The sequence below is a fragment of the Pelodiscus sinensis genome, chromosome 3 (assembly GCF_049634645.1).
Source record: "Pelodiscus sinensis isolate JC-2024 chromosome 3, ASM4963464v1, whole genome shotgun sequence".
Lineage (NCBI taxonomy): Eukaryota > Metazoa > Chordata > Testudines > Trionychidae > Pelodiscus > Pelodiscus sinensis.
Window position 1 is genome coordinate 153,439,315 of NC_134713.1, and position 20,380 is coordinate 153,459,694.

Genomic DNA, 20,380 nt, shown 5'->3' on the forward strand with positions numbered 1-20,380 from the left:
ACCCACCTGGGAGACGCCTCACCATTGTGGAGCGTGTTGCCACTGGAGGCCATGTTCAAAGGATCCCACCCGCGGGCTGTGTGCTGAGCCCTGTGTAAACCCAAACCTCACCACAGGCCGCAAACGGGCTGCATGCCGCTTGTGGCCCAAGGGCCACGTGTTGAGTAGCCCTGTTGTATAGGCCAGGCATTTGGCAGTCGCTTGTTGTAGCGAGAGCAGAGCTTTGGTTCCCATGCGGTGTTCTGATTCAGTGCCCTAGACTGGCAAGGGCATATTTCTGTTAGCTTTCCAGGGAAAAGACAGTTGGACATAATGTCCAAAGGGAACAAAGTCAGGGAGGAGGTGCCCCTTCTTTATTCTCCCAGCCCAACCTCACCCAGTTCTGCTTCTTGGTGGCTGCTGGGTTGTGAAGGAGAATGTGTAACTCTCTTTTTACACTGTGCTAATTAGACTCTCCTCCCCCATATATAATACCTCTGATAAGTGGTGGGAAGGGCAGCAGCATTCAAGACAACATGGCCTTCTCTTGTGCAGGTACTGCGGGTAGAGTGTGCAAGAGTCACGAGACAGACCGGCTGATGCAGAGAGGTAAGCTGAGGGCACTGTGGGTGGAAGAAAGGGTGGAGGGGGGACGCCACCAGCCCCATCTTCATCCAAAAGCAGAGGCAGATTTAAATCAGCTAAAACAAAGTCTCACTCGCTCTCCAAAGCTACTGTGAAATGCGCAGTGAGGGCAGGGATGGAGAAAGGTTAACTGGTGGGGTCTACACTCAGATTGATTTGGCAGCGGTGACTGCTAACAACAACCCAACTTGGATGATCAATAGTTAACCCCCTTGGCTAGCTGGGCTTCTTCCAGGGGTTACCTATGATCAGCCTGCGGCATGTACACAGCACACATAGCAGAAGTGCAGGTTGTGGCACTTAACCCTTCTGGGTTCCAATTACTGGACTAGTTCCTTTCTGCCTTTAATAAACCTGCGAATGGAAAACAAAAACATTACATAACTTCTGTTAATCCAATGCATCATATGGAAACAATACAAAGTTCCTGCTTGTCATTGCCTAACGGGACATCCTCTGAAACAGAATAGAAACCAATTGCCCCTAGTACTCCTGCTGTTCCTTAGTCTTTGGGATTTCTGTAGGAGCAAGGAACTCCCAACCCTTTCCAATTACCAGTAGCAGAAAGGCAGGATGTAATGACTTAAAAAATGACAATCATGGACTATCCGTTAAGAAACCAAATCTGCCTTTTCTCAAAGCAAAAGGAGAGATTTGAAAGAGTAGGGAATAGTCTGGGTAGCATATTAGGATGACTTGGAGACAGACCAGTGGGACTGAAGACATTAAGGGAAAATTTATGCTTAACATCCCTTCAAAAGATGGCCAGGCAGGTTGCTCCAACAGCAGCAAGTTCCTCCCTCCCACCTGGGTGAAACAGACAAAGAAACAGTTAACAGAAATTGGGAAGTTATTTCCTTTCTTTTAAAACCAGGATAAGGTAAATTTCAAGGGGTTCGGGGTGGTGGCATCTGTGTCCTTTGCTCTAGCTGCTCAGGATTTCATGCTTGCAATCATCTCATGAATCTTTTTGTTGAGGGCTCCTCCATGGACTCCCTTCTTGCCCATGAGGAAGATCAGGGCTTTGGGGGTCTTGCCAATACAGATGGACTTGCTGTCAGCCTCCTTGGTTCTAGCGTCCATCACGGCATCTTTTTCCACCAGCAGGTTGTCGCGAATCACGCTGCACTTCTTGCCAGCAATGGTGATCCCCGTTTGCAGGAATGCCTTCCGGTCCTGGCCTATGATCACCCCCACTTCCTGGGGTGAGATAGCAGCCAGTAGGCCCCCTGGCTTGGACGCCCATACTGACTTGTTGTCACTGTGACCCACGATAGCTACGTCTTCAATGTTCTTGTCCTTTAGCACAGTATTGATGTAGCTCTTCCAGTCACCCATCCTGCTTTAGTTGTCAGGATGCTTCTGAAATGCTCTCAGACAACTTGTTATCTCTTTGCTTGCCTTCTGGGCTTTAGGACTGGGGGAGGGGAGGGACTTTCAAACTAATCCTGAAGATTTTGAGCTAAGAGTTTGTTTGAGCTGAGGAATTAAGAGTTCAGTAGATAGAGCTCTTGCTTTGCCAATCAAGGGAGATCAATCCCCATCACAAAATGGTCAGGGGTGTGCTTAAGTGGTTGCTAAGAGGTTTTTTTTATGATGTCAAAAGCATCTGACATCACAACTTGTAAGCCATTATGATGTCATCTCTCTCTCAAAATAAAAGCAGTCTTGATTCCCAAGATGGCCAGAAATGTACAAGGTGTTTGCCCTTCTACTTTCTACTATTATTATCCGGGGTCATTCATATGAACTTTTTTTTTGTGGTTTCCAAAGACCGTGGGAACTGCTTTATGTTAGAGTGGTGTAAGAGTGAAAAGGAAAATAGATGTGACAAAACAAGAGATGAAAATGCAGACATCTCAGTACTATCGTGGAAGGTGTTAGAAAATCCCAATTCTTTCTGTAAATATTGGATCAGATTCTGATCCTGGAGAGCCCATCTTTCCTCTGAAGTTGAAAGTGGAGAATTCAGCTAGGAGGTAAAACCATCCTATCACCCACCCACCCACCCACCCACCAGAGCTTTCTTGCCCTTTTCCAAAGTCCTAATCTAGCGATAACATCTCTTGTTCTGGAGCGTGGAAGAAGGAAACATAATGTGCAGCCAAGATTTACTTACACTTTGCAGCCAAAGTACTCTCTATTCATTGCTTCAACTGTCACTTGTGTGGTATGCAGGGAAACTGCTGCTGGATCTTGGGCAAAAACTCATCAGTGTTAACTTGGCATGGCTGAAGGAGGTATTTAAAATAGAAATGGGACTAACCCAAACCTTCTAAATCTGATCATTTCTCAACTTTGGATCTGGATCTCAACTGTGTAGCTGGTCTCTATAAATGGGTTGAGCAAAAGAAAGCATCCACATACTTAATAGTTCAGGCCCATCGCTTAATATACAGATGCAACCTCTCACTTATATGAACAGACTTCTAGTCTCTGAAGCAATAAAATGAATACTTGGTATAAAATCTTGTTTATAACACCATCGACATTGTATGGTGATTATATGAGATCACATGAGCTTCTTCACAGCCAGTGCTCTGTCTGTCTCTGTACCAATCCAGTTTTCTCAGCTCCCTCAGCATGCCCCCATCGGGGTCAGTCTGTATGGGAGCACTCTCAGCTGTATAGCAGTGCCTAATCCATATTAGTTATATCATCCTGTCCATCCACCCTTGAAAACTACATGTAAAGAGCATCAGCTTTGTAAAGCTAGGGTGAAAGCAAAGATAATTCTCATGATATTTCTATAAATACTGTTTCTGATATTGGGAACATTGGCAGTGGCTATACAATCTTCAGTTCTGGCACCTTTCCTCTTTCTCTTGTTATTTTTGGGTGGTAAACAGGTTGAACTCCTCTACGAGGCGGAAAAAAATTGTGGCTGTACATGCGGCAGGAAGAATGCCTGGTGGGAATGTTTCAATGAAAGCTGCTGGGTGTGCAGCACTTTAGGAAACAAGACAATTGATTTAAGCCCTTAAAAAGGATGTAAGAGCCTCACATGAGGAACCCATATTTTAATACTCTGTCCAGGCTATAAGAAACCCAATCATATAACTGAGTCAACATGCAGAACACCTTGCCTTGAGGAATTGAATCCAGTGGTAGCCAAGAGTTTCCTGACCACTGAGGACATGGCACCAGCAGGTAAAATGCCAGAAGATAGCAGTAGGCAAAATCACATGCTTTTGCCTCCTGCTCTCTTTCCCCATAACTGATTTGTGTACCAGTGATGAAATGCTTGGAGTTGCAGTCTGATTATCTGTTACCTCTCCCTATGGTCCTGCTTTTGGAGATGGGTGTTGGATCAAGTCATGAGTTGCATAGACTGTGGAGTGCGTGAAGGAGGGTGTGTTTTGCCTTTGCTTTTGGATGTAAACACAGTATGTTACTAGCTGGAAATTTGTCATGGCCAATTTTGAAGTGGGAAATTAATGACTCATGGAAACATTAGAGAGAAATCAAATACCAGGTGTATTGGTCTCTCAGTGGAGTGTTTACACAATAGAAAATGGTTTTTTACTGTAACTGGTTTAGGGCTGACTGCAAAAGCATAATTCTGCCAGAATCTAACTGAGCTTTCAAGAACTGTAGTTTTTTCCCCCTAGATAAGGGGACAAAGTATCAGCAGAGAGTTTAATGTTAGATATCCCAGCTGAGGCTCAGTGGACAAAGTGGTAACTGGAGAACCTCTGAGTGCCTTAATCAACAGGGTCTGAGGCCTGGTCTACATTACACAGTTACATTGTCAAGGCAGCTTAACTTAGACACACTATATGCCTTGTCCCCCTGATGTAGGTACCATACTACAGGGACACAGGAATTGCGCCTCCATGAGAGGTGCAGGGCTTAGGTCTGTGTATTTAGAACAAGGCAGTGTCCGTGTAGACATTTGTCACATCCATCCATTTTAGCTGTCTTGACAATTCCACCGCTCCATGGTGGAGCAGTGAAATTGACAAGAATGCTGGCCTTTGCCAAAAAACCAGGCCGGCTGCCCCCTGCTTCTAGGGGAGAGCCCAGGGGGCAGCTGGGCTCCAAGTGGAGAAGGCAGCTCCCCCCCCCCCCCCAGTGTCCCCTTCAGTTGGCTGGAACTGAAGGCGGGGGGACATCAGCCACTACAGGAATGACCGAGGAGGCTGCAAATCCACCTCCCGCCGGTGGACTCAAGTCTGTAAGGTAGAGCCGACTTGACTTGAGCGCCTCCCCCAGGCTTTTGCGCCGACCCCGACCCCGACCCCGGTTCCTCCCCCGCATCGCGGAGGAGGGATTCTCCCGGAGACTGTCCCCACATGGCAATGGGGAGTCGGGAGCTCTGCGCCGCTGTAGCCGCTGGGACACATGGGGGGCAGCGGGGCGATTCCCAGCTTTCCCAGCGCAGCGCTGGATGCTGCCCCAGCGGCGCGGGGCTGGGGGGCTGGCTCTGAGGCGGCCGCCTGGTGGAAGCGGGGCCGGGCTGCGCACACAGCAGCAGGGGGCGGAGGCAGGGCCAGCCCGGGGGGTCTTGCCTTGCCCGGTGGGCGGGCGGGGCGGGACTGTGCAGGGCGCCCGGACCCGCCCCCCGTCTTCATCCACCGCCGCCTCCGCCCCTCGCCTCAGTCGTCATGAGCGGATCCAGCGGGGCCCTGGGGGGCTTCGGCCTCCTCCCGCCGCTGCCGCAGTCCCGGGCCGCGTGGCTGGGCGCCGCCGGCGCGCTGGCCCTGGCCGCGCTGCTGGGGGCCGCGGCGTGGCGCTGGGCCGGGCGGCGGGCGGGGGGCGCGCGGCGGCAGCGGGTGGGGACGGTGTCGGGCCTGTTCGTCTACCCGGTCAAGTCCTGCCGCCAGGTGGCGCTGCGGAGCGCGGAGGTGACGGCGATGGGGCTGCGCAGCGGGGACATGCGGGACAGGTACCGCCCGGGCTTCCCGCCCCCCGCTCCCGTGGCAGCCCTGGCAGGCGAGCGCCCGCCCCGTGGCTCCTCTCGGTGGGAGGGTGGGTGGTGCCCAGGTCCAGCCGGGCTCCTCCCCTTCGGCGGGGGGAACCACCCCGCTCTGGCCGCCCCACGGGAGCGAAGGGGAGCAGGTGGTTCAGCAGGAGCAGGTTACCCGCCTTTCAAAGGACCCTTCAAGGTGAAATGGCCAGGGAAGCCCCCTGCCTTCGGGGGAAGAGGGTCTGGATGTGCCACTGGGAGGACCTTTCCCTGACGTGCAGCTCTTGGTAGCCCAGCTCTTGTCTCCTTCACCAGCAGATGTTGGTCCAGTAAAAGATACTGCCTCACCCACCTTGTCTCTGATTCACTCAAGGTCATCTGGATTCAAATGACATCCTTGCCGGCTCCTATTTACAATCTAAATGTGAGAAAGTCCACAAACACGCTGTATATATATCTGTGCTACCTGGAGTCACAAGTTTGTTAGTAGAGTTGCACGCTGTGACCTAGTTTCTCAGCAGGAAAGTTTTGATTAAAAAAATTGGGCTGTAGTTTATTAGTTTTAGTAATAGGCCCTTTCAGTGAGAGAGATCTGTATTATATAAGGGCACAAATGGGAGAGAAAGGGACAGCCCAAGTAATTGTGATGTTATGAAAAATACTTCTAAGCTATTTGCCTCCCTGCATTTCTTTGCATTGCCTTTGCCTTTGATGGTGCTGTGTAAGTAAAATGTTTAATGTATTTCTTTCTTTTCATACTACAGGGTTTGGCTTGTAATTACTGAAGATGGACATATGGTCACTGCTCGGCAGGAGCCACGCCTGGTCTTGATTTCTGTAAACTGTGAAGATGGCTACTTAATGCTGAATGCTTCAGATATGAAGGAACTTCGTGTTCCTATCAAACTCCCCAAGAAAAATCCAGTTCACAATTGCAGGTATTAGAGGAAGATCTTTCTTTTTGCAGCACTATTCTTACAGAAAAGCATATTAAATTAAATATTTTACTAAGAGAGTGTAATGTACAGCCCTTCCTGGACTTGATGCAGGTGAAATTCTATGGTTGGTGTTATGCCAGAGGTCAGGCTGTGTTATTATAATGGTCTCTGCTGGTCTAAATGTGTTAAATAAGTCCACTTATTATTGAACTCCATTTTTAGGCGATAGCATCAAGGATATCAGACATTATGCAACTACAATCTTCAGAGCTTTAGTATACTACCACAGTTACCCAGGCATATTTACTCTCTGTTCTGTATTTAGCTTGGCTGGGTGTTTGCATTTGAAAATTTTGGTTGTGTGTGTAGCTATATCATGATTATCAATATGCAAATTCTGTGTGATATCCATCATCACCCACAACTGGTAAATTGGAATTTTGTGACATTAAGTATTTTACCTGTTTTGAAAAATTTGGGCTAGGTCTAGCAGAAAAGGTAAGAACACTTTCCCCTTGTTAAAATGGCAGTTACATTTGAGAATATTGTAGCAGCTTTAAATGTTGGTAGCCCCCATAAATGGGGTGCTATGGGCTTTGCCTCTGGACAGCAGAAGAGATTGAAGTGCCGCTCCTTCCAGCTGCTGTAGCTGAGAATAAAGTAGCTTTCTAAGATACAATATTTGCCAGCTCCACATGTAAATTGTCGCTATGGAAACTGCAGTTAAATACTGTAGTTGAGTTTTTCTTTTTAATTTACATGAGCCATATATACATGGGCAATGATACTGTTTGCGATGGAAAGCTTGGGTTCTAGATTCTTTTCTGGTGCCTCTATCTGAGGTGATTCATTGCTATGCACGGCACAGGGGTGCTGTCCTTTGGTAATACTAGTTTCCAAGAAATACAAAGCCCACTATACAAGGGACAATAAAGAAAACAAACACAACCCACTGCAGAGAAATGACACTTGCAAAATAACAGCATCACAAAGGAGACTTTATTGGGTACGGAAAATAGAATCTGGGGAAGAAAAGAGTTAAGGTTCAATAATTAAATAAGTAATAAATAAACCAATACTCACAACTTGTCCAGCTCCATTCCTGGCACCTTCTCAGGTAAATTATACACTAAGGCTGAGTCCTCAGATGGAGTTGCAGTGCCGTGGTGTTGGCCAGCTTAAACAAAAGAACCCCTTTATCTTCACTGGGGACTTGGGGGGTGGGAGGGAGAGAAAGGAGGGAGGATCCTCTTCTGCCTTCATCCAAGCTTGCTGATTATGTGAAAAAGCAGCCCCAAAATTGCTAGCTACTACCTTTGGACTCCCCTGGGGGCTGCTTGTGTCTACCAAATTGGGACCTTTTTATATGGAAAGGCAGGGCTGGGACTCCAGTACTGCATCCTGAAGTAGGGGAAGAGGTGGTAGAGCTGCTGGTGAAGGGTAGGGGGCAAAGAGCTATGGCAGTGAGACAGATGGATCTGCATGCCCCTCCTTCCCTGGCATGCAGTGTGCTTTTGGAGAACCCTGTGACAGTGTTAAGTGGCTTTGCAGCTGGAGTCTCTAAAATTGTAGGCATAGAGGTAAGTTACTAAGGAACCTCCCACAGAACCATGCTGGGATCAAGAGTGGCCCTAGAGCTCCTGTGCTGGAGAATTGGGCCACTATAGGTTTGTTCCCTTGCCCCAATGGAGAGAAGAGCTCCCTGTAGTTTCCTGTCCCTCTGTATGGTCTCTTCATCTCAGACTCCTGTCAAGGCTCAGGCTATGCTGGCTCCCCTTTCCCTTCGCCTGCAGCACTTTTCAGCCAGAGTCCTGGGGATATGCAAAGGTTGCCCAGGTGGTACATCAGCTCATCTAAATATTTGACTAGTTTTACAACAGGCTACATAAAAAATGCACAAGCAAAGCCAGTACATATTCAAATATCATATAGACTAAGACTTTATACTTCTCTACACACTGGACTGTAAGTGTTTATGGTCCCAAAAATGAGAAAGCAGTATTTCAGTAGCAATGCACAGTGACACTGTCTTCTAATTGGAATAAGAATACACTTTAGTCACATTCCCTCCCATACATGCCGCCGCAGTAGATTGGCATCCTGGCTTGTTTACTGGCTGCTATTGGAAAAGGAACTGGCTTCATTACCCAGAACCCTCCTTTCTCCTTGTCTCTGTTTAGAGGCCAATGTAAATCTCAGCTGTGTGTGTGGACTGTCTCTGTCCACTCCTCCACTGGTGCAGATTTGGTGCATGAACTGAAAGAACATTGCTCACTCGAGCGAGCAGTGTTGTGACCTGGTGCATGGGTTCAGAACCCCCCCTTCAATGCAGCTTGGCTGCCGATCTGTCATGAAGGAGTGAATCTGCACTGGGGGTGTTTTAAAAAACAAAACCACCCCCTCCCAACACACACACTCTCTCTCTCTCTCTCTCTCTCTCTCTCTCTGTCATGCTACGCATGTGAATATGGACCCTAGGCACATGTCTGCTTTGCCTGTGCATTAATCTGGTCCTGCTGGTGTGTTCTGCATTGGTTGGAGCGGAGGTGGGTGAGTCTGGCTCCTTCTGGATGGGAGGCAGTGGGAAAGCTGCACTTAGCAAGTGAGCAGGCCATTCAAAGGCCAATGTTTCCTCCTGGCATGGGGGAAAGGTGCTGCCTTCTCCCTAGTCTCCTGTGTGTAGTGGAACCAGCAGTGTCATCCCCTCCCTCCCTTTGCTATCCCTACCTCCGGTTGGCTGGGCATTCACTTGTCCAGCTGCCTTCCTAGTTACGGCTGCTAGTGTGTGTGTGTGCCTCTGTGCCTCAGGCTCTTTCGTGACTGTCTGTGCTTTGGAGAGTGATTTCCCACTGGAGGAGTGGGGGAGGGAGGTTGCCCTTTGCTAGGGTGGAGTTTAGAGGGGGTGTACCTAGAATAGCCTAATATGGTGCTATGGTCTGGCTGCTCTGTGTGGACAGAGACAGATTACTGTTTTGTGGGACCCTGGGCCAAAGCAAGTGGATGCCCCTCTATGCCTCCCCCCCCACTTCCGCCTGCAGTCCTTCCTGCTTTCCTCAGCACTCCTGCCAGATAGTGGAATAATACTTTGATATTATTGACACAAGGGTGTGGAATAAGTCTGACTTTTTTTCTTTTAAATCTAGCATGGCAACCAGATGTTGTGTGTTTATAGCACATTGTTGTGACAGTTAACTCAGCCTCATTTCTTTAGTCCCTAACAGGGGAGAAATGTAATGACTGTGTTTCAGTGCCACTGTTCTGGTTGCTTGCCTGCAAGGAACTGGTGTTGCATGTACTGGATTTATTTGGAAAATATGCAGAGTCTTAGGGGTCCAGAATCTAACTCAGAAATGGCCGGAATCAAAGTTCCTTATTAATTTCATTGTCGTTATTGAGATTGCTCATTGTTTGCTTCTTTTTGTTTGTTTTATGAAAGCAAGATATTCGATTTTGAAGTGTAGCGATGAAAAGAAGTACACAGGAATTCTCAGCTTTCAAATTAACTTGTGCTTCTTTTAGGCTCTTTGGAATGGATATCCAAGGCAGGGACTGTGGAGATGAGGCAGCTCAATGGATCACCACCTACTTGAATGCACAGTCCTATCGATTGGTGCATTTTGAGCCACACATGGTGCCTAGGAAGTCAAGAGACATATTCACCACTTTCCGATCCACAGATAAGGTTAGATGACAGTTTTACTCAATAATCCTCCTTTGAGTGTGTGTTGTCTCTCCCACTCAGCCTTCCTATTGTAATACTTGTTACATGGGGAGGCCAGTTCATGATAAAGTACCTGCTTCATGCTTATGAGAAGTCCCATTGATTTAAATTTTGCTTTAAATCAATTTAAAGTTATTAAACAAGAACAGCTAGAGAATCTGAGGTTGCCATTTTGTCAAGAAGTGATAGCATATGATTCCTGATCCACTTCAATGAATGAGAGATGCTGGAGTTTTTGAAGGCAGTTTATTGGTAAACTCTCTCCTCTCTCTCCACCCCCAGTTATGTGCATTGCTGATCTAATATGAATTCTTCTCTTTACTGCTGGTTTGTTTACAGATGCTAGCCTTGATTGAGCCCTGAGTTAATCTGAGGTCTAGGGCTTCCACCAAGGAAAGCCCACACGAAAGAAGGTTATGGCAGCAAATGGTGCCCACAATCCCCTCTTTCTTGGAGTGGGTATGCAACTACTGCATTAAAAACAGGCAGGGAAATCTGGGATGGGCTAAGTCAATGCATTTCTTCAACAGCCTCAGATCCCTGGGGTCAGGGATCTTAAGAACAGGGATGCTTTCTCCTTCTCCCCAACCTCCCACCTTACCTCACCTGAGCAGAATCTGAGAAGAGCATGATGGTAAAGACAGTACCTCTCCTGCTCCAAGTAAGCGTTCCTCCTGTGACTTTGATAGTGCAAGGAGACAGAGCAAATGCACACCCTGACCTGCAACTGTGAGCATAATTGTTCATTGAGCATCAGCACTTTACCTGCTGTTGCACAAACCGAAAATGTGTATAAAAAGTCATATTCAAATTTCTCTACTCTGTGCGTGCATCTTCTCGACAAGTAAATGAAGACTAATTCAGACTAATAAGAGGATTAATTGTTTCCCTGAAGCACTCCTTGAAATTGAAGATACTGTGTGTGGCATAGCGAGATGTTAATTTGGCAGATGCATGAGCATAGAGTTGTTGTGTTGGTGTTAACATAGAGGGCAGCGCAATATAAACGTATTTTCATTGTACATTTGCACTTGTTTGAGAGAAAGGAGAGCAGAGACTACTTGTCATTTTACAGATTTTGTACAATGTGTGCAAATGTTTAAAATAATCATTTGGAAGGGACTCTCAGTCTGCACTGAAACTCGCCTGAACACTGCCTTCAAAGATTCATGCTTGTCCCATTTACTGATGTGAACAGAGGGAGTTTTCTTAAAGTATTATTCAGTGACACTTCTTGCCAAAATGGCAGCCTCCACGAAGAAAAGTCAGCACCATTAATGATCAGTTTCAGTTTAATTTTATTGTTTGCTGAGTAAATCTTTCCCCTAGAGTTTACAACAAAGTGGATTCAAGTCCATTAGATATTGATTGAAATAAGGAAATATTGAAAAACATAGTCGGCTTACTACTTGTAAGACTGGGCACAGGAAAGAGAATATTTTCTTTTCTGATGCTCCAGAGAAAGACATCACTAAGCAGAGAACTATAAATGTGCAAATAAACTTCATCTGCTGACCAAAGAGTCTACCAAGAAGGGTTGTGAATTAGGAGCTAGGCTCTCTGGAAGCTGAAAGAAACAGTTGACTTGCAGAGTTAAACAAGGTTTTGTTGGTTTGTAATTAAATACGGATCACCTTTTGTATGAAAAATCAATTTTAAAATAGTTTATATAATAGTAAATGATTAAATGCTTAATGGATTAGAGATTGTTATAGAGTCCAACAAGCCAGTGGGGTGCTCATAACCTTCGTTTGATACCTGCAACATGTAACGCTCGTGTGTGTAATATGCTTACGTCTATTAGCTATCATTTATTAACCCTATATAAACAACTTGTATATGGAAGCTTAATAGTAATGTTTGATTAATTTCAATTTATGATAGCTATTTGAGACGAATGCTCTAGTGGGAGCATTAGGATTTGTTTGCCTTTATATTTGTAGATTTCCTATCCTGACTGCAGCCCAGTCCTGATCGTCTCAGAAGCTTCATTGGAAGATCTCAATACTAAGATGGAGAAGAAAGTTCAGATAAAGAACTTCAGACCAAATATTGTTATTACGGGTTGCAGTGCTTTTGAGGAGGTAAGTGATAAACAGAACTTTTAATTGCTGTTTTGTTCTGCATCACGGACACTTTCTTCAGAACCCAATTTCCTTGGGATATTGAGTCCAAAGAATAGCTAATGCCTAGATTGGATTTGGGATTAGCTCAGAGTCAGTCATTAATGGCTGGTGCAGTTGCAATGGCGTAAACTCCAAGTGCAGAGAAGGAAAGTTGCTGTCTTGAAGTTTGCACTGGCACATCTGGTCAGCAATAGCTGAATACCAGGTACAGATAGAATCCTAGAATTTCCATCATAAATGTGTGGAAAGCTTCACGGGAGATAACAGGTTTGTGGATATTAACTTTTATATTTATTCAACTTGGTGAAGGATCAAATGAATGTATTGAAAATGTGAGGCTGGTACTGTGTGCTTGCCTTTAGGCCTAAAATAGGAAATGTTATACACAGTATAAGACATCTAATGATACAAAAAATGGTGCATTTTGTGATATTTTTCTCATATTTGACATTATACATAAAAGCTCATTGTGATGGTCTGACAATACCATGGCTGCTGAATATCTAACTTTCTCTATTTCTTTAATGTGTGATAAAACTGGGGTTTACCTGGTGGAGTGGTGCAGATTTTACATGTTTGAGTTCACTCTCATTTATTTCTGGAGGGTTATTTTTATGGGCTTGAATGTTTCTAAAGACCCAAAATTCCCAGGGTCTCACAAAACTTGTCTGTCTTCCAAGAAGTATTGCTCTAGTAAGCTTCTGGGCTGATAAGTGAAGACTGATTTGACTTGTTTTCATTGATAACATTTTTATGGAACTGTAATTGACTTAAAAGATCTTAGATTAAATACAATTTTCATTATCAATTCTGAAATCAGGACAAATACACATCTGAGTAGAGAATGCATTCTACAGAAGGCTTTTTTGGTTCTTCCTTTTTGTATTAACCTACAATTTTATGTTTGATAAATTAAATATTAAAAACCCCCACACATATATCATGCCTATAAGACAGGTATGTTTTGAATGGTCCAGTTGTTATCTTTTAGTGGAATATACCTGAAGCAATTTGATAATTCATACAACTGATACTGTAACTTTTGCAAAATGGATTAGACAACTTGGAATAGATGAGTAATATATCAATATTGAAAATGATGTATTTTATTAAAAACAATAGCATATCTATTATAGCTCTTATTTTGAGGATGCAAGAAAGTATGATGCTCTGACCTGATGCTTAGTGATGGCTGGCCTTAAAGCCAACTTCTGGAAAATGGTTAAATGCAAATATTGAGAAAGTATAATATTACATATTTACATTTCCCTCAGGATTCCTGGAATAAGATACAAATTGGTGATGTGGAGATGAAAGGAACAATGGGTTGCCCCAGGTAAGGATTTAGGAATATACTAGAAGGAAAAATAAATATGAAGTAACATCTGTTGTCTGACATTGTCTATCATTGCAGGTGTATTTTAACAACAGTTGATCCAGAAACTGGTATCATTGACAGAAAGGAGCCATTGGAAACACTGAAAAGGTAGCACAAATAGTAGTGGGTCTCCTCTTGTGTGTGTTGGACAGATAGAAATGATTGCCAGCTAGAATTTGGCAGTTACTTTAAAAATAAGGCATTAGAAATGATTGCTCCATGTACTCAGACAACATTTTTAAACTGCATACTTTGAATTCAGTCCTTGCCCATGCACTATATTGAAAAGAGAACTCATGAAGACTCTCGAGCTCTCCTTTTCTATATATAGGATTCCTGGGTCCCCTTTTTCAAGAAGGTGTGCGTGTATAGTATAGCCAAGGACTATACCAAGTATACAGTCTTTTAAACTGCATACTTTAACTGTCTAGTTTTACATGGAAATCATGTATATCTATCCTATAAATATATAAACTATAGAGTGAGTGTGAGTGGGTGTGTGTGTGTTAGAGAGAAAGAGAGACTATTATTGGTGAGGGAGGTAGCACCACCTTTTACTAAGGTTGACGCTTCCTATTTTAAGACTCCCTTTTCAGCTATTTACAATTTTTCCAAACTTTCACTACTTGGGTTGAAGTTTTCCATGCTAGGTGTCTGCCTCAGGCAGGTTTATTTTTGTTATTTGGGAGTGGATGGGAGACTAATTTTAGCCAGAGGTTCAGCTCTTTATGAGAATGAGGCTAGGGGAAAAATGTTTTACCTACATTTAACCTCCCTTCCCCCCCCCCCCCCAACCAGACATTGGTGATCTTTGCTTTCTAAAACTCTAGTATCCTATGCTTTGAATGGGGGGCTTCAAATATTGTGGGGGTGGCCCTTATTTCAGGGATATGCCTCTTACAATCCCTGTGAAAATCCTCCCATATGAGGCCAAGTTATAAGCCTTTGAAAATTGCAGTTTGTACATGCTCATTAGAGACATGATGGAATGTTAGCAACTAAATTCCCTGAAGATTCTGTCTGAACTAGTCATGCTCCAGCCTGGGGCTGAGCAGATCTTCCCCTGCAATTGAGGCTCTGGGCTTCTGTGGATTGGATCTGGGTCTGGGTCTAGGTCTGGTCACCTGAACTGAGAGCAGGAAGTCTCTCTCCTGTGCTCTCGATGAAACCCTTCTGGGCCAAAGCATTGTGGCCTGATTCAAATTTGAATGCAGAGTGGACATGAGCTGGACTCGTGAAAAGTGAGGATAGACATTTGGACTGGAGGCTGGTGGGGCAGGAAATGAGAGAGACTAGTAATTGCTGGGGAAGGGAATTGAGACTGGTTGGGAAAGGAGAGGGGGAAAATGGATGGAACACTATTGGTTGGTCAGGAGATGGCAGGTGGGAGCCAAGAAGAAAACAAGGAAAGACTGGTGGAAGCTAGTAGATGGAAGAGGGAGAAACCTAAGACTGGATGTGTTGCTGAGTAATACTCTGACTGGCTAGGCAAAAACACTGCAATTGAGAAGTAATAAGATATGGGGAAGACACATATTAATGACCATGTAATTCAAGACTGTCATAATGCTTACCCACAAGGGCTATGTCTAGACTACATGGCTCCGTCGACGGAGCCATGTAAAATAGTTTATTCGGCATAGGCAAAGAAGTGGGGATTTAAATAATCTCCGCTTCATTAAAATAAACATGGCCGCCGCGCTATGCCGACAATCAGTTGATCCGGCACAGCGGGGCAGTCTAGACACGCCGCAGTTGACAAGGGAAGCCTTTGTTGACCACTCCAGTAAACCTCGTTTCACGAGGCATACCGGAGTTATTGACAAAGGCTTCCCTTGTTGACTGCGGCGCGTCTAGACTGCCCCACTGTGCCGGATCAGCTGATCGTCGGCATAGCGCGGCGGCCATGTTTATTTTAATGAAGCGGAGATTATTTAAATCCCCACTTCTTTGCCTATGCCGAATAAACTATTTTACATGGCTCCGTCGACGGAGCCATGTGGTCTAGACATAGCCAAGGAGATCACAGTGAAATGGCAGAGAGGCAGCCTTTATTCTGACTTCCGAGTGCTTGGCTTTATTAGGGTTGCTATGTGTATATGTAACCACCACCAGGTGGAATTGAACCTGGCATCTCTGGAGTTTAGTATAGGAGCCTTTATAGTTTGAGCTATAAATTCTATAGCCAGATGTTGTTCTAAACCCTTGAATGTGTGAGTCAGTGTGAACTGATAGGAACAGTTAGAAACATGTCTGAGAGCGCTCTTTGTTTATCATCACATCCACTCATTGGATTTGCAGTCTCTTACTGGTCAGTTTTTAAGTTTTCAGCCATTTTAACTTTACAGAATACACTCATGCTGTGTATAGTAAAGCATGTGTCTGTGCCATGCCAAGAGTCCCTAGACTATTGTGACACAACAGGGAACTCCGTCTTCACCCATATTCTACATCTAAATTGCATGCAAAAATTTCATTGGCTCTAACCATCGCCCTATTAAATGAGGTTTCTTCCCAGGCCCCAGTCTTACAATAACCTATGCAACTGCGTAAGAGTCTACAGCAGCGGTTCCCAACCTTTTCCAGGTGGAGACCCATTTTGACAATTCAGGAAGACTTGGTGACCCAAGGCAATTCAAAAACAGGGGGAGGAGGGAGGGCAGAGCCACCTGGGGAGACACTTGGTGATCCTTTTGAAATGTAATGGCGACCCATATTTGGGTCCTTACCCATAGATTGGGAAACCCTGATCTGTAGGTTTGAACTCTTAATACAGCTATCACCTTATCAATAGGGTTGCCAGGTGTCTGGTATTGACCCAGACAGTCCGGTATTTTTGCCTTCTGTCTGGTAAAAAAAAATTCAGAAAATACCGGATACCTAAAATGTCTGGTATTTTCTGATTTTTTTCCCTGCCAGAAGGCAAAAATACCAGACACCTGGCAACCCTACAACACACTCAGCAACCGGGCCCAGTCCCCCGGACCACCCCCCCGGATGCCCCTCCAACCCGTCCCTGCTTACGTGGTTCCGCAGGGGCTTGTCTTGTGGCTGGAGCAGAAAAACAAGATGGCCACCATCAAAAAAGCCTCTTAAAGGGGCCATGCTGATTTTTAATTTTTTTGCCAAATAACTGTCGGGGTCTTTTTTTTCCCCTCAACAACTTTGGCCTCCCCCTTTTATTTTCAACATAATTTTTTTCCCAGTGGTTTTTTTGGGGGGGGAAGGGACGGGAGGATGTTCGGTATTTTGGGTTATACCATCTGGCAACCCTACTTATCAACTTTCTTCCCTGCCTCTGCTTGCTGAACTGAGAATTGAATTGTCAGATCTCTCAGTGCACCTGGATAATCTCCTTTCAGCAGTGTTAACTAATTTGCTGTTATGTAAAGCCCCCAAAACTCTCAGTTCATTGTGAGTGAGAAGAAAGTCTATTGATTATTCCATCCTAAATATTTGATGTGCCATGAAACTTTATTCACATCTCATTATACTTCTTTAACACAAATTCTTTATTCTTTTCTTATGTGAAAGCTTGACACAGAACTGTTTCTTTATAACTATTTATTTTCCTCCACTGCAATTCTCCAGGTTGTGTAATTGTAGGATAGCCCATGTGTGCGGCTTTTTGTGTATTGATGTGCTGAATATTTCTTTTAAGTGTTTATGTTTTTTTCAGTTTTTAAAATAGTGGTTGTGGTGTTAAGAAAGGTGAGTGAAGAGTTTCCTAGAACATGATCTACTGCTAACTTACAATTAAGGGATGTTATTAAAGTTATCTCAACAAAGGTTAATGAGCTTTTTTACCTAGGACATAATGTCCATGCATTCTGTTTGGGTATGTCTACACTACCACCCTAGTTCGAACTAGGGTGGTTAATGTAGTCAATCGAAGTTGCAAATGAAGCCCGGGATTTAAATATCCCGGGCTTCATTTGCATCTTACCGGGTGCCGCCATTTTTAAATCCCTGGTAGTTCAGACTCCGTGCCCGCGGCTCCACGAGGAGTAACGGTAGTTCAAATTAGAAAGCCTAATTCGAACTACCTACTCTGTGCCATGTGTAGCCGCGGGCACGGAATCCGAACTACCGGGGATTTAAAAATGGCGGCACCTGGCAAGATGCAAATGAAGCCCGGGATATTTAAATCCCGGGCTTCATTTGCAACTTCGATTGACTACATTAACCACCCTAGTTCGAACTAGGGTGGTAGTGTAGACATACCCTTTGTGTCTTAAATACATACAATAGAATCCGGGAATTTTTGCACATTCATTATTCTTCTACATTTCATTCAACTTAAAATGAAGTCTCCACTCCCCCTTTTTTTTGTTCTTCTTGAATCTGTGTTTTGCTGTAAGTGATTAATAATGGCCATTTTCTCTGTACAGTTACCGTTTGTGTGATCCTTCTGAGAGACATCTCTACAAATCTCACCCTCTGTTTGGATGGTATTATGGAATTGATAAAACCGGAACGATTCAAGTTGGAGACCCTGTGTACAAGATAGTCCATTAATGGAAGATGCATTTTGAGTGGAGGATGATTGTTCTTTTTTATATGCAAATGTTTTTTTTTAAGCGCATAGAGCCTGAGATAAATCTTTGATGTTATCTTGAGGTAACATTTTTCTGTTTTGCATTCCTTGGGGCTGTGTAAAGCACGCTGTCCTTGATTGTCTACAGATCCTATGAGGTGCCAAAGTCTTCTCAAGCCAGTCAGTCCACTAATGTGCCTTGAGACCCTGAATCTAAAACTAAATCTTTAGTTTTCCTTTGGAGTGTAAAAGGCAAGCTGTAAAACACTTGGATCAAGTGATAAAGTGATTTTCAGTCTTTGACACACACACATGCACACACTGTCTTTTATATTGTCACTATCTGTGGAGTAAGGCAAGAGGGTGAAAAAAGTTGGATGATGATAGTTGAATGTGCCCTTCAAGGTTTGCATACATTTTAAATTCCTAATTAAATTGTAATACCTTAAGAAAACCAGCTTTGAAATGTTTTGATCTCTTGTTTGTCTGGAAATGGATGACAGGAGAGGGATCACGTGAGGATTAGCTGTTGTGTTCCCTCCTTCTGGGGCATCTGGCAGTAGCCACTGTCAGAAGACAGGATAGTGGGCTAGATGGACCTTTGGTCTGATCCTGCATGGCCGTTCTTGTGTTCTTATGTTGTTATGGGGTGGCAGAGAGAGCAAGACATTTTGAACCAGCAAAAGAGTGGGTTGTGACAAGGCATGAAGTAGGTTAGACTGTTTTTGGAGCTTAGATTTGTAGTGAACATTGAAGAACAGTTCTGTTTGAACATTCTTGAATAACAATGTACACATTTATTAAAGTGAAGAGCTGAGCTGAGCTGGGCTGTTGTTGACTCACTTAACAGCCAGCACTTACCATGCTTGTTGCAATGAATACATGCCTGCTTGCCTACCTACTTATCTCACATTGGTGTTGCTGAGGATTGACTAAGGTTTGTAAAGTGCTATATAAATACTAAGTAGTAGTGTGGCAACATATGTCCCAGTATTAGCCCCTGAAAAAAGGTATCGGCAGTACACAATGCAGTGTATGGTTGCAGGCTGTGGTAGAACAAGTGTCAGCAGGGACAGAATTTGGTGAACCCTGTAAAGAAATTGAACAACATTTAAATCCATTACAATGACAGTAATAGTGGGTTTTGTGGGCTCTCAGGTGGGTATGGTCTTACGAATATTTGTAATATAAATGTTTAACTTTTTTAATTGATGGAAATGCAATTATGTGATTGAAGCAATTCCAGGATCATGATTGTATAAACATTGCTAATCTGACAATTCAACACTGGTTTCTAAAATTATGCACTTAAGCAGATTTTAAACTGGAAATATAGATCAAAATATAAACTTCTGCAGAGTCTTTACTATTGTTTAATATGATGTATAATTTTAGGGTCTTGTTCTGTTGGCTTTTGCCATTTGATGTTATGTCTTTCTTATATTGGTGTTTAGTTATTTTGCCTGCTGCTACATCATACAGCTTTTCCCTTGCCCTTGGTGCCCCATTGCACAATTTAAGGCATTGTGCTGGAGGCAGATGCCAAACCCAGCATCCAAGTGCCCTTGCAATGCTGAGGGACAAGGCTTCAGTGCAGAAAAGTCTTGTTTTCTGATGGGAGAGAATCATCAGGATTTGGTAGCAGCCTGGTTCTGTGTGGATATTGGCAGAGAACGGTCCTTGACCCAGAAGCCAGCACGGTGATGCAGAACAATCTTTCCAATACAGGATACATCAGAGCTGAGATCCCTTCTGAGTTATTATGCTATGAAGTTAAAAACCTAGATTCAAAGTAGACTAAATCCTGTCCCCGCTGTGCTACTCGACTGTTGTAAATGGACCACTAGAAGGTAGGCTGAGTCCCCTACAATGCACATTGGCATGTCCATGTCCTTGACCCTGATGATGCGGTCGGGGGAAAAAGTGCCAGCGTGCAGCTTCTGGAAGAAGCTGGAGTTTCAGAAGATGCCTGTGTCGTGCGCCTTCCCCGACCACCTGACGTAGATGTCCGTGAATAGACTGTGGTGGTAGACGAGGGCCTGCAGCACCATCGAATAGTACCCCATGCGGTTGATGTATTCGGATATCCGGTGGTTGGGGGCCTGGATGGGGATGTGGGTGCTGTCAGTACACCCCCCCCCCCGTTG

General features: G+C 44.4%; 2 protein-coding genes across 2 annotated transcripts; one reads left to right on the forward strand and one right to left on the reverse strand.

Moving 5' to 3' along the window:
* Nucleotides 1-1,466: 1,466 nt before the first annotated feature.
* On the reverse strand, nt 1,467-2,183 carry PFN3 (profilin 3). The gene has a single exon (XM_014569784.3). It carries the CDS (start codon nt 1,960-1,962, stop codon nt 1,558-1,560), a length of 405 nt encoding a protein of 134 aa, XP_014425270.2. The 5' UTR covers nt 1,963-2,183; the 3' UTR covers nt 1,467-1,557.
* Nucleotides 2,184-5,216: 3,033 nt separating this feature from the next.
* On the forward strand, nt 5,217-19,586 carry MTARC2 (mitochondrial amidoxime reducing component 2). The gene is made up of 7 exons (XM_075925230.1): nt 5,217-5,512; nt 6,298-6,471; nt 9,991-10,153; nt 12,136-12,276; nt 13,593-13,654; nt 13,733-13,804; nt 18,088-19,586. The coding sequence occupies exons 1-7, from the start codon at nt 5,232-5,234 to the stop codon at nt 18,212-18,214; spliced, it is 1,020 nt and encodes a 339-aa protein (XP_075781345.1). The 5' UTR covers nt 5,217-5,231; the 3' UTR covers nt 18,215-19,586.
* Nucleotides 19,587-20,380: the final 794 nt, after the last annotated feature.

Excerpts from the sequence above, each read along its gene's own strand:
- PFN3 (XM_014569784.3), bottom strand. The coding sequence starts at position 1,962 with ATGGGTGACTGGAAGAGCTACATCAATACTGTGCTAAAGGACAAGAAC.
- MTARC2 (XM_075925230.1), top strand. The coding sequence starts at position 5,232 with ATGAGCGGATCCAGCGGGGCCCTGGGGGGCTTCGGCCTCCTCCCGCCG. Across the intron at positions 10,154-12,135 it reads CTTTCCGATCCACAGATAAG|ATTTCCTATCCTGACTGCAG; the intron begins GTTAGATGACAG and ends TTATATTTGTAG. Across the intron at positions 13,805-18,087 it reads CCATTGGAAACACTGAAAAG|TTACCGTTTGTGTGATCCTT; the intron begins GTAGCACAAATA and ends TTCTCTGTACAG.